Raw genomic sequence first — 13,484 nt, 5'->3', positions numbered from 1 at the left:
ATCTCCCCTCAAAAGCCTGTAGGAGACCAAATACAGGGATAGGCCTTGAGCTCAGTGTTCACCACTAGCTGTTAGTGGGACTGAAAGGCTCTAGGGATGAATGTGCTTGTATAGCTGTCATGTTACACCATGGGTGCAATGGACAAGTTAGTAGCTGTCCTTTGATTTGCACTTTTGCTTAAATGAGTGCAGAATTGTAATTGAATAAAGTAATGCAGGACCCAGCAAAGGTGGAAGCTCTAGTGAAACACTAGGAAAATGTCCATTATCAATGCACGCATTTTTAGAGTAAAACTGAAGTCACCCTTAAAGGGCTAGCTCGCTGCACATTAATGTGCTTCACACTTTGGGCATAAAGGAAGAGGTTCATAAATGTAAGTGTGACGGGGTAGCCTAGTGGGTACTTGTAGTCATGATTTATCTGCCTAATTAATACATCAATCTTGTTGTTTTCCATTGCACTCCATCTCATAAGAATGCACACCTACATTTCTCACAGTACAGGTAGGGGGCACTAGCAAGGCAATAAAATTTACAGGTACAGTGTTTGGTGCTCAGTATGAGAATTTTTGAATTTAGCTTCCAAAATTCGATTTCCAATAAAGAACTAAACTTTCTGAATATAAGTTTCTGAAAGCATAGTTAAACAAAATTCTCACCGCATTGTGCAGCAACAACAGAATGAAGGCAAAATGTATTTATTTTCTGTTTGTGTCAATCTTTTAACAGCAAATGCATGTAGAACCTCACAAACTGGACATCAATGGGAAACTTGACCTCTTCAGTCGAGCTCCAGGACCTGGTGCTTTTCCAGGATTCCCTTACTCGCATGACCTTGCTAGACCTCTGCTGTCTACTACAGGTAAGAAAAGTTAAGTTGAAATTTTTAATTAAAGAAATAGCTATCACTTTCTAATGCAATGCATACAAAGTTAAATTGTATATTTTGCAGTTATCACTTTCTATTGCAGTTCATACAAAGTGAAATTGTATGTTTTGCTTCCTAGTTAGAAAATGGAAGTGTATAGGGCATCTGAGCCCAATTTTGGATGCATGTGTTGACAGGATGGCATGCACTTAAGATCAGAGAAGAGAATTTTTGCAGCAGATATTTTGCAGTATTTGACAAATATTAGTGGGGATTTTTTCCAGGTTGAAAATTTGACAGTTTACAGATAGCAACGTTTGATGCATCTTTGATGTTTGTTAATGTTAGGAGTATTAATAATAATAGTTGTTTTATTGGAAAATTTGCTACGTTACCACAAATTTGATGATCTTGTTTGTGAAATATGCCTGAAGAACAATGACTGGAAACCAGTTCTGTCAGGGTATAAATGTTTTTACTGTAACAGACATTCTAACAAAACATTAGATGGAGGTGTTACGATAGGGATTAAAGAAAGTTATGAGACCTGTGATTATTGTATGTTCAGTGATAACACCAATACTGTAGATTGTGTAACTCTGACAACAAAGACAAACCTGGAACATTATGTTGTCTGAGTATATAAGCCACCAAAGTCTAGTGCTGATGATTCATACATTTCCTGCATGAAACACAAGAGGGAAGAATAGTAGTGGTTGGGGACTTTAAAGTTACCAGAAACAGACTGGAATAATATTGATTTGGCAACGTTAGTAAGGAAATTATTTACAATGTATGTTCAAGAACAACAGTTGCTTCAAATTGTAAAAAAAAACTACCAGGGAATAAAACATACTGGACATGGTAATTTCTTTGTCAAGTTTTAGAACCGTTGACGTGCAGTGATCATGGGGTTATAAATGTTAATTTGTTGCTTGATAATCATGCCAAACTGAAATCTAAGCCAATACACACAAGATTAATAACAGATTATATAGAAGCAAAACAGTCACTATGTAAAACCAACTGGAGTGATGCATTCAGTGGAAGCAAACACTGAAGGAATGTGAAAAGTTTTGAGAGAGAAATAGTTTGAATGCAAAAAAAAAATTAACATCAGGAGGATACATTTCCATAAGAACAAGAAATTTGAGTTAAGGTGCAAGACAAAAAATATAAAAATATAATTAATGGAAAAGTAAAGCTGGACAAACAGATTAAGCTTAGTGTTTCACAAGATCAAGAAAATTTTGAAGACATTTTTTATAAAGATATTGGACATCGTAGGAAACAGTCTTATAGATATATAAGTTGTGGAAGAAGTAAAGACATACAAATTGATAAACTATATGTATAGATTGTAAAATTTATTTTCTGACACAACAGATTATAGATATACTTACAAAATCTTATGCAAGACAGGCTTCACAAAGGGGGTGATAAGTTGTCCTAGTGGCATCGAGGTAACCTCAGGTACTGAAATCAAATTAGATTAAATTGATAAAGAACTATGTAAATTGGATCCAAACAAAGCACAGGGAGGAGACGGAATTTAGTAATAATGACCTGAGAAGACTTCAGCAAGAACTCGCAGTACCATTATATAAAAAAGTTATGTACTCACCATAATGTTCCATCTCTGTTGTCCATTTTCATTCTTCCTCAACTGTTAGGTCTGGATCTGACCCTTGGATCCAACTCGTACACTTTTTCCATCTCTTGGAACACTGAAGCTCTCGAGTGCCTCCCTTTCATATAATGCACTAATCTTCTACCATAACTCAGATCTTGTTTGCGGACCTTCAAGTCAGGACAGTATTTCATATAAAAAAAAAAAAAAAACAGAAACAGCCAGGCTCAGTGTAAAAAAAAAAAAAGGCCAGTCAACCACAAAACACCAATGCTGCACAAAGAAGACTGACCCCAGGATAGTTTTTAGCATAGTCCAAGTTTAATGTTTGTTATTGGTCCACAAAGACGTCCTCAGAAACATTTCTTTGTGAACGAATAGCAAATATTAAACTTGGACTATGCTAAAAACTATCCCGGGGTCAGTCTTCTTTGAGCAGCATTGGTGTTTTGTGGTCAGTACAGTATTTAACAAATAACAGTATCTGGAGCTCAAATAAAGGAACATTGGTTCCTTTAGCATCTTCTAATCCTTCCAGAAGTCAAATTGGTAGGGCTTGGAGGGAGGGAAGTTAAGGATGAATGAGAATGGACAACACAGATGGGACATTATGGTGAGTACATAATTGTTTTATCTGATGTCATTTTCATTCATTCCTCAACTGTTGTGACAGAGTCCCCAGCTACGCAAATCTCAGGAGCACTCTAAGGAAGGATATTGCTGAGCAAAGTTGAGCCGAAGGCTCATCTTCCCCTAGAGACTAGATCCAATTTATAATGAGCAATAAAGGTATGAGGATTAGCCCAAGCTGCAGCTGCACAAATATCATCCAAGGAAGGTATGGATAAAAATACTGCAGGAGTTGCCATAGACCTGGTAGAATGAGCTTTTAGAGGTCTTGGCAAAGGCAAACCTATTTTTTTTTTTGTAAACAAATGAAATACAGTCAGGTAACCATTTGGTTAAGGTTACTTTAGTAACTTGTTTGCACAATTTTTTAATCCAAAAAGGAGATAAATAATTTAACATATTTCCTGAAAGTTTTTGTACTATGCAGATAAAAACATAACTGTCTGTGAACATCCAACAGATGCAACATATACTTTCCTTTGAAAAAAAATCAAATTTGGAAAGAAATCTGGAAGGTTGATAGTTTGATTAGTATTGGATTCTGACGCCAGCTTAGGAAAGAAGGATGGCTTAGTTCATAATGATTCCCTATCCTTATGTTAAATCAAATAAGGAGGTTTAGAGGATAGGGTTTGACGTTCTGATAGTCTTCTAGCAGATGCAGTAACCACTAAAAACAGTCTTCCAGGTTAAAAATATTAGTTGACACTTGGCTGACTGTTCAAAGGGAGATTGGTTAAAGACTGTAAAACCAAACTCAAATCCCTTGGGGGAATCTTTAAAAGGGGGTCTAAGAAGAAAGGTTCCCCTTATAAAGGCCTTACAAAGTTTGGAATAAGCTAAAGATGAAATGTTTACTCCAATGTGAAAATTAGAAATGGCAGTTAGTTATACTTTTATAGTTGAAGAAATAGCACCTTTGTTAAAAATTGTAGCTAAAAACTCAGGAACTTTAGGTAGTGGTGCTGAAAAAGGGTCAGTGTCATTATGCTGTACCCAAATAACAAACCTTTTCCATTTACTTCTGTAATTTTTTTTAGTTGAAGCATTGTGGGAGATAAAAAGAATATGGCTGACAGGAAAGGAGAGTCTAGGCTGTCTTGCTGTCATCAGAAGTGGAGAAAACATATGGTCAGTTTTAGGCCGGAGACATCCAGGTGTATCATATTTGGTGGATGAGAAAGAAAAACTAGATCCAGAATCCATGGCAGGTGAAGCAGATGAGCCCAAAGGAAGGGGAACCAAATCTGACAAGGCCAGTAAGGAGCAATAAAGATGACTGCTCTTCAATTGATTTGCTTTCTGAAGGAATTTGTGGATTAGCGGTACTAGGGGAAAGGTGTAGAGGAGACATGCGGGACAGTCATGGAGAAGAGACTCTCTCAGTGATTCCTCTGTTGGGGGTTACCAGGGCAAAAGAACCTGCTGCACTTGTTGAGGGGAGATGCAAAGAGATTGCAGGAAGCGTTGCCCCATAGAGGGAGTATCTTTTCTGCAACTTTCATGTTGAGTGACCACTCATGAGGCATTAGAATGGACCTGCCTAATTTATCTGCTGTCACATTGAATTTTCCCAGAATGTGTTGCTTTCAGAAATTGATTGGATGAGATTGCCCATTGCCATACTGTCAAAGCTTCCCGACACGGGATAAAATTCGGTTCCTCCTTGCTTGTTGATGAATCAGACTACTGACATATTGTCTGTCTGAATTGCAGTGGTCTCAGAGGGGAGTGTGTCTTGGTAGGCCTGCAAAGCTAGGAGGAATTCTCTGATCCCTAGGACACTGATATGTGTATTGACCTCTTTAGGGGAACATATGCCTTGGACTTTCTTTCCCAAGAAGTTCCCCCCACCCTACCCGATCTGGGAAGCGTCTCTGATGACTATGGCCTTTGGCTGAGGAATGTGAGGGAGCGACCTTGCATTATCTAATCGAGGTAAATCCACCAAAGGAGGTCATTTTTACATGCCTGAGTTATGAGTGGAGTCACCCAGGAGGCAGATGGGCCATCCCAAAGGCTTCTAGGAATACTGATTCCTCTTGGGAAGGGTTGTCAGTTGACCAAACACCCATTTGTGAGAGGATCGCCAATATTTCTCCAAATGAGACATCATCAGGTGATGATCTTGGGGACCCTTCCCCCTCATTGAAATCATTATCCTCCATGACAGACTCTTAAGGAGAGTCTTAACTGCCTCCTTTTGCACTTTTTTTTTCCTAGGGACTTCTTCAGTGGGAAGTTCTGGAGAAGTATCAGAAGATACAATATACCCTGGCTGGCATCCTGGAGACTTTGAGCTGGCTTGTCCCTGTGGAGCAAGAAGTTGAGGCTCAAGATACAAAGACAACTAGATCTGGGAAGTAGGAGCCGTGGAGGGTGGATGCTTCCTTTCTGTTGGAGCAAAGAAATCTCCATCCATGCTGTCAAAAGCAGAACACCTCAGAGACCAAAAAAAAATGATGGCTCTGAAAAGACATGCTTACGAATAATCAGCTCCTTCCGACCTGAAAGCAAACCACTCGAAGCAAGGGTCGCAGCCGAGCTGTCAAGGGCCATTGCTCAAAGGGGCAGAGACTACTCCGACAATCTCTGAATTTACTCCAACACCTTTAATCCGGTGCAGAGTCATCCGGCTCCCACTTGCTCAGAGCTGGTCAACATGGAGACGGTATCAGCATAGAAGATACAAGGGTCTTTGGATCCAGTATGGATGAGTCTGGGATTCTCAGATCCAGCTGCTCAGCAGACAAAGGTCGGATCAGAGAAGGGGACAAAGTAGGTTGGGTAGTACTAATGAAGGTCTCCGGACCGTATGGGATAGAAGTTGGGAAAACCCCCATTTGAGTTTTGCATCAGGAGAAATTTCCTCATCATCCTATCCACATCTGCTTTGGTCAGAGTTCTGGAGGACTGAGAAAGGAAGCAATGGATGAAGTTCCAGAGTGGTGATGTCTTTTCAGGAAAAGAAATGGGAGATTTGAAGATATTGTATCCAGACTCATTGAAGACCAGATCCAAGCTGACCTATCTATGGTTGTGTTTCTTCAGATCCGAGGTGGTTGGATCTAACATCGTAGATTTTGGATCCAAAGAAGTTGGATCTGAGGGTTTGGTCTTCCGATACGATTGAATTGGATCCGGCGATTTTTTTTATATTTTTCAGAGACCATTCTGAGCTCAGAGTAGAAGAACCTGAAGGGTCCGATGGATGCTTTTTTGCTTCTTTTTTGTCACCTTTCAAGGGGGAGTTGAGCCCCAGATGCTGTATCAGAGGATGTTGAAGGCATTAATCCTCTTAAAATTAATTTATTTTTATGGTCAATAAGGGCCCTTGGATTAAAGGCCTTGCATATATTGCATGCAGTGTTCAAATGGGCTGGGCCTAAGCAATAAAAGCACACTCATGTGCATGCGAAAATGGAATCTTATGGCCGCAGGCTTACATTTTTTAAAACTTAAAGGTTTCTCAGACATCTGTATACATGCAAATAGTAACAGAAAAAAAAGAGAGTTGTTTTTTTTTTTTTTTTTTTTTTAACTTTTAAATCATTATGAAAAAGGAGACAATAGTAATTTAAAGGGACTAACTCAAAGGTAAGGGAAAAGGAAGAGAAAAAGAAAATACCAACAAGGGTGTGTGTGTGTGTGTGTGTGTGTGTGTGTGTGTGTGTGTGTGTGTGTGTGTGTGTGTGTGTGTGTGTGTGTGTGTGTGTGTGTGTGTGTGTGTGTATGTATGTATGTATGTATGTATGTATATATATATATATATATATATATAGTTTCACTTCAAAACATTGAAAATTCATAACATCGAATTTCGAAACAGCGAGACCATAAAATTGAAAATTCAAAACATCAACAACTTATAACATCGAATTTCACATCGGAAATGTATAGAATTGAGTAGTGTATCTTCAAGCATGTAAATGTTATAGTTTATTCTGTTAATCTGTAAATAGTGTTTATTATGCTACTCTGTATGTGTTTTCAGGCCATACAGGTAAGTGATTTAGATATTATGTGTACATTCTTTATGGTGATCTCCGTACAGTGGGGTTAGGAAATTTACTTTTTCCCACTTTAGTGTGATTTCGGAGTTGGTATAGTTAATTTACGGGGGGTGTGAGGGGCAGAGCCCCCCCCCCCCTCCACTTAAGGGGTGTAGTAAAAAGAGTTTTTTTTTTCATTTGGTGTTGATATAGGCAGAGGGGATGTTATTTATATCTGCTTTGTAGTTTTCGATGTTATGAGTTTTAGCTGTTTTGAATTTTTGATCTTACGGACTTGCTGTTTTGACTTCCGCGGTGGTGCAGCGGTAGCGTTGTTGCCTCACAGCAAAAGGTTCTCCTGTTCGATGGTTCTCCCGTTCGATTTTCGGCTTGAGTGCGGGGAGTGCCTTCTTTGTGGAGTCTGCATGTCCTCCCTGCGGTTGGGTGGGCATTTGAAAGACATGCATAAATGGGCGTGCCTTTGTTGAAGGTTGAACGTCGAGCTGGCACCTCGGCGTTCATGAAAATCTACTGCCAATCATTAGCGGACCGGAGTTCTGCTGTGGCGACCCCTAACCGGGAAAAGCCGAAAGACAACAACGGACTTGCTGTTTTGAAATTAGATATTATGAGATGTTGTGTAGTCCAATCTCACCTTCATTTTTGCGTATGGGTTCAGAGCCGATCCTAGGCTCCGACTCGGCCGATTTATAAGCTGACCTTCCTCTGTTAATCTTTTAGCAGATTCAGGGTTTTCTGTGTGAAAGGGTTTTTCTGTGTGTGTGTGAATTTTCGCTGGTCTGTTTAAGTTAGACCACCTAGCTGTCCCTTTCTTTTCTGGACTAGGCCGTTTAAGTTAGAGGACCTAGTCCTTGTGGTGTTCTTCCTCCTTCAGGGCTAGGCCCATTTGAGTTAGAGGACCTAGTCCTCCCCTTTTACTTCTCTTTTCTTCTCCTTTCATCTGTGTGAATGTCTAAAGAGGTTAAGGAGCACAAGCCTTCGGGCTTGAAGAAGTGCATGAAGTGCTCCCAAAAAATGTCATTGACGGATGGTCATGGTCTATGTGTCTATTGCTTAGGGGCCATCCATTTGCAAGAGACTTGCTTGTTTTGTCATGCCTTCTCCCCTAGAGTGTTACAGGAGAGAAGGAACAAGCTAATTCTAAAGGGTCTTTTAAAACCTTCCTTTGAGGAAGCCTTGTCTAGCTCTTCCTCTTCTTCCAAGTCCACTAAATCTGCTAAGTCTTAAGTCTTCAAAAAGACCTTCTCCGGCACCGGCTGGTGTCTCAGAGCCGCCTCCTAAAGTGGCAAAATCGGCCTCATTGGCTCCACTGCCTTCGAAGCTGACTGAGAGCAACATTGTGGTAACAGGGATGGATCCTAGTTTGTCGGAGCCAACCACTGAATTTATGGAACCTGCTATTCCTACAAGATCAAGATCCCCAACTATTTCCTCCAGGAGCCTTTCGGATGAAGATGTGGAGAGGGTAGTCCTGAGACTGTTGGAAGTCGTCTGCTCTATCTAAATTGTAGTCGGCTCCGAAGCCTATGAAACATGTTATACCCTCGATTGTTATTCCTCCTCCGAGCCAAGCTGGTTTGTCGGGAGTCGGAGGGCTTGGTGCCATTGGTGGAACCCTCAGCTCCAGCTCCACTTGCGGTTGCTCCAGAGCCAAGCTCTGCCCCGACACTTTCGCTGTCGTCTGTTGTGTCCAGGGCCCGAAGCTCTCCAGTCGGCGCCAACAGGGAAGGTTGGAATGGGTCTTCGGTTCAGAGTCTCCCTCTCGGCGCTTCGGCTAGGGTGAGTTCGGACCCTACGTCTATCTCGGAGCTGATAGCTCTGACGCCGATGGCATCCTTGGTCTCTTCGGAGCGGGAGAGGTCCTCAGAGCCAGAGAGATCGGCATTCGAGATGATGAGGAGCATACTGTCCAAGTCACCAGTTGCCACCAAAGGTACCATCACTCTCCCCCCTAGGGCACCTACTTCAGTCTTAGCCCCTACTCTCTCCGGAGACAGCAGAGACCCTCAGCCTCAGGAGCCACCAGCTGGTGGCCCCCACTCTTCCCTGACCTCCCCAGAATGCCCTTCTGAGGAGCCCCTCAGGAAGAAGACATGCAAGAGGAAGCATGTTGACTCCCAGGATGAGTCTTTGACATCTGACAGTGACCTCGAGGAGTCAGAAGGGTCCCCCAAGTCGTCCTCTGATGATGTCTCCTTCATGGACATCCTGGAGATCCTTAAGCAGAGGTGCGGCTGGCCCACTGTTAACCCTTCTGCTGAGGAGTCAGTGTACCTGAAGGCTTTCGGGTCTCAACCTTCTGCCTCTTGGGTGTCTCCACCTTTTGACGAACTAATGGATTTAGTTAGTCGAAAGGTGTGGGATACTCCCGATGCCGTGGAGCCAGCTCCTAGGAGACCCAACAGGTTTCTTTCTGCCCCTCCAGATAAAGAATTTTTGTCCAATGGTGTCCCCATAGATGCTATGGTGGTGGCAACGGACACTAAGAAGGAGCTTGCTGAGACTACTACTTCTGTCTATCGAATAAGGAGTCTCAACAGATGGACAGGTATGGGAAACGTGTCTTCATTTCAGAGGCTTTTACTCTTCGATCGTTGAACTATCTCACTCACTTCACGAGATTGCAGAGGGATCTCTTTAAGAAGTTGGGAGATTCTATACAGGGTACATGTACTGAGGGCGTCCCTGACAAGATTTCTGCTCATCACACAAAAGAATCCAATGAACTCACTGGAACCAACTCAGAGTACAATAAAAGCCCGTAAACTGTCAACTTTATTAAGCGTTCACTTTACAATCCACTTTTCGTCAAGACACCATTGCTCAACTTCATCAGATACAAAAAAGTACACAAATTAAAAGCATGTTAAAGCAATGAGTGTCATTTAAATTTAAAACTCCCCTCCCATGTGACTTTAGTATGTATAGCCATTGGTTCTAGTCTCCCAGCTAATCTAAAATATTTCTGCTCAGTTGTCCACCCTAAATTCTATAGTTAACTCCTCCATGCAACTTCTTTCTTATGCGTCTGATGGAGCGAGTAGAGCAGTGGGTTCAGGAGTTGCCCTAAGGCATCACTCCTGGATGCGCTTGTGTAATTTTGCGGAACCCGTTCAAGTTCACTTTCACCAACGCCCCTTTTGATGGTTCCTCATTGTTTGGATCTAAGGTGAAGGGCGCACACACTCTGTGTGAGCAAGAAGGAAAGATGTTCTCTGCCATGAGAGTACATTTTACTATTCCCTCTAGACCATATCCTAAAGGTCAAAGGGGCGGCAAAATGTGGTTCAAGAAGTCCCAGAGGGTCTTTCCCGGACACACAGGGTGAACCATCCTTCAGAGGCAGAGGAGGAGGAGGAAATGGGAGACGTCACCCTAGAGTCAGGGGCGGTCTGTAATACCAACAAGGTTGTGATTCCTTTCGGGGACGGCCTTATCAGCGTTCCTGATATGGGGCCTTCCTGTGTTTCTCTGGGGCCGGTCGGGGGTCACATTTCTTTTTATCCAGAAGCCTGGCTAAGTATAACCCAAGACAAGTGGGTACAAAGACTTGTTACCAGAGGCTATATCATACCCTTTTCCCTTCCGTTTGTTCCTAAGAAGATCCCAGATGTACCACCCAATCTCAGGGATCAGGCAACTGTGGAGATCAACAAGTTGCTCTTAAAAAGAGTCATCCAGTCCATCCCAGCAGACCAGATAGGATCCGGAACTTACTCCAGGTTCTTTTTAGTCCCAAAACGAACAGGAGACTGGAGGCCAATATTGGACCTCAGCAGATTAAACGAATCCGTGAGGAAGGACAAGTTTCGGATGGTAACACTGCAGTCAATACTCCCTTTGTTAGGGAAATACTATTGGATGTTTTAAATAGATCTCCAGGATGCCTACTACCATATAAAAATGGACAAGGCATCCAGGAGCCATCTACCCTTCCAGCTGGGAGCCAGTCACTATCAGTTTTGTGCTCTGCCCTTTGGTCTCACTGCAGCCCCCAGGGTGCTCACCAAATGCATGGTAGTAGTGACAGCTCACCTGAGATGTCAGGGATTCCAGGTGTTTTCCGTACTTGGACAATTGGCTCTTGACCGCCCCCACCAGGCTCCTATTTCTCCAAGACAGGGACACCACTATTCAACTTTGTGCTCAATTAGGGATCTCCATAAACTGAGAAAAAGTCTGCATTATTGCCCTCTCAATCTGTGATTTTTATAGCCGCAGAAGTAGACACAGTGAACATGACAGCACGTCTCCCTGCCGAAAGGGCACAAAATTTAATTCAAATTCAATGCTTTCTCCTGTTGCGGAAGGTCAAAGCAAAGTAGGTTCTTCAGCTCCTCGGGACTATGGCATCCACCATCCTATTAGTACCATTAGCCAGGTTGCACATGAGAATTCTCCAGTGGCTTCTGTTTTCCCAATGGTCCTTCCAATATCTTCTGCTGAATCACCCTATTCTGCTGATGGAATCATGCAAGGAGGACCTCCTTTGGTGGATAGCACCCAACCAGTTGACGGGCGCCGCCTTTGTTCCTGCCCAACCCGTTGCCACTGTGACCACGGATGCCTCCCAGATTGGGTGGGGGGCTTTATCTCGGCAGGACTGTCCAAGGCACATGGCAGGAACGTGAGGCTCACCTACATATCAATGTTCAGGAGATGAGGGTGGTGCTCCTGGCATTGCAAGCAATTCATGACCTTCTTCCTCTAGGGACTATTGCGATACAAACAGACAACATGTCGGTAGTTTGGTATGTCAACAAACAGGGCGGTACCAGATCTTACCCACTCTGTCGAGAGGCCATGCGAGTTTGGGAAATGGCGATTTCTTCCCAGTGCTTTCTGGTAGCAACGCACATTCCAGAGACGACCAACGTGATAGCCGACAAGCTCGACCGGGCGATCATACTGCCTCACGAGTGGTCTCTGAGACACAAAACAGCTGAACAGATTTTACTCTATGGGGACAGCCTTGCTGCGACCTTTTTGCCAGTCCATTCAATGCCAAATGCAGCAGCTATTTTTCCCTCATTCTCCCTCTGGGGGAGGCACCCAGAGATGCTCTAGCTCACAGTTGGCCCCTGGGTCTTCTGTATGCTTTTCCTCCATTTCCTCTCATTTCCAAAATGATTCAGAAAGCCAGACAGGTGGGGTGCAAGTTAATCCTCATTGCTCCTTAGCTGGCCTCGTCAGGTTTGGATGTTCTTCATGTTTCACTGTTGCAGTCATTACATTTGGGTTATCTGCTTGCAGGTAGCCCTCACTCGGCCTGATTAACAGAGTATTGGGTCCTGTGTCAGCTGCTGTCCCTCCTTCCATGACGTCAGCTCGTCAGGGGTGTAAAACATGCAGCCGACGCCATTACATCAGTCTTTCTTGCCATGCGGTGCCCGAAGCAGAAGCATTTCGCATGTGCTGGTCGGTCGACTCCTGAAATTTTTGAGTTTCAGAACCGAAGGCTTCAACTAAAGCTAAGTACCCCATTGGGGAAACTTTTTCTTGCTCCTTTCCGATGTCAGTAAAAGTTAATAATTGCATTACTTGTGGAAAGCAAATACCTCATAAAGATTTTAATTCGTACTGTATTCCTTGCCTAGGCCCTGACCACGAAGTACCTTGCTGTCGGTTTTGTGCTTTTATTTAATCAGCGCACTATCAGTCATTGGTATATTTTTGCCTCTAAATATTTTGGTTCTCGGTTTAATTATCCAGAAATGTCGTTGGTTATCCATCCGACTACCGGGATTCTGAAAAAACTCAAAGATAAAGACAGACAGGCCGCCGAGGCCCAAAACTGCCGACGACGCTTCTCCTAAGCCATTCGCCAGTTTGCTGGTACTCAGTAAGGTGCTTTCGCAGCCCCTGATGCCCGCTACTTCTGATTCGCAGGCCTCTACTGAGACTCATTCGGACTCCGGTATGCCGTGAGATGTTTCAACTATGGAACCCGCAGATGTCTCTACCTTGGATAGGTCCGGAGCCGCTGTGCAGGCACCGACTTCTGAGAGTGTATTCAGGCCTATGGACTTGCATATTAAACTGACGCCTCCCTCTTTACTTAGGCCTAAATCTCGATCCGTGCCTAAAAAAAACAATGTCCAGGCCACATGCTCAGGTCTCTATGCCTAAAAAACAAATGATAAGAATGGCTGAAGATCTAATAACTCTAATCGGGGGTAGCTAAGACCCCCCCCCCCCCCCTTCTAAGAGGCATAGGACTAAAGTTGATTATGAGTCTTCTGATCAGGATTCTGTTTTTTTTTCTGATTCTTATGATTTGGATTTGCCCTTATCTACTTATGAAGATTCTGATGCAGAGGACTCCATTCCCTCTGCTTCCCCT

The 13,484-nt window shown here is 43.1% G+C and overlaps 1 protein-coding gene across 5 annotated transcripts in view; it reads left to right on the top strand.

Annotated features, from left to right (window-relative positions):
* FBRSL1 (fibrosin like 1) overlaps window positions 1–13,484 on the top strand; it is a 3,021,780-nt gene that overhangs the window by 2,906,908 nt on the left and 101,388 nt on the right. For all 5 annotated transcript variants that reach the window (XM_044068722.1, XM_044068720.1, XM_044068719.1 and 2 more), the window contains one exon: window positions 730–862. In XM_044068722.1, coding sequence (XP_043924657.1) covers window positions 730–862 — 133 coding nt within the window. The remainder of the gene's footprint in view (window positions 1–729; window positions 863–13,484) is intronic.

Source organism: Protopterus annectens, chromosome 4.part0, assembly GCF_019279795.1.
Source record: "Protopterus annectens isolate FY-2018-M chromosome 4.part0, PAN1.0, whole genome shotgun sequence".
NCBI classification, from domain to species: domain Eukaryota; kingdom Metazoa; phylum Chordata; order Ceratodontiformes; family Protopteridae; genus Protopterus; species Protopterus annectens.
Note: the sequence above shows the minus strand (reverse complement) of the source record. Positions and strands in the feature narration are given on the sequence as shown.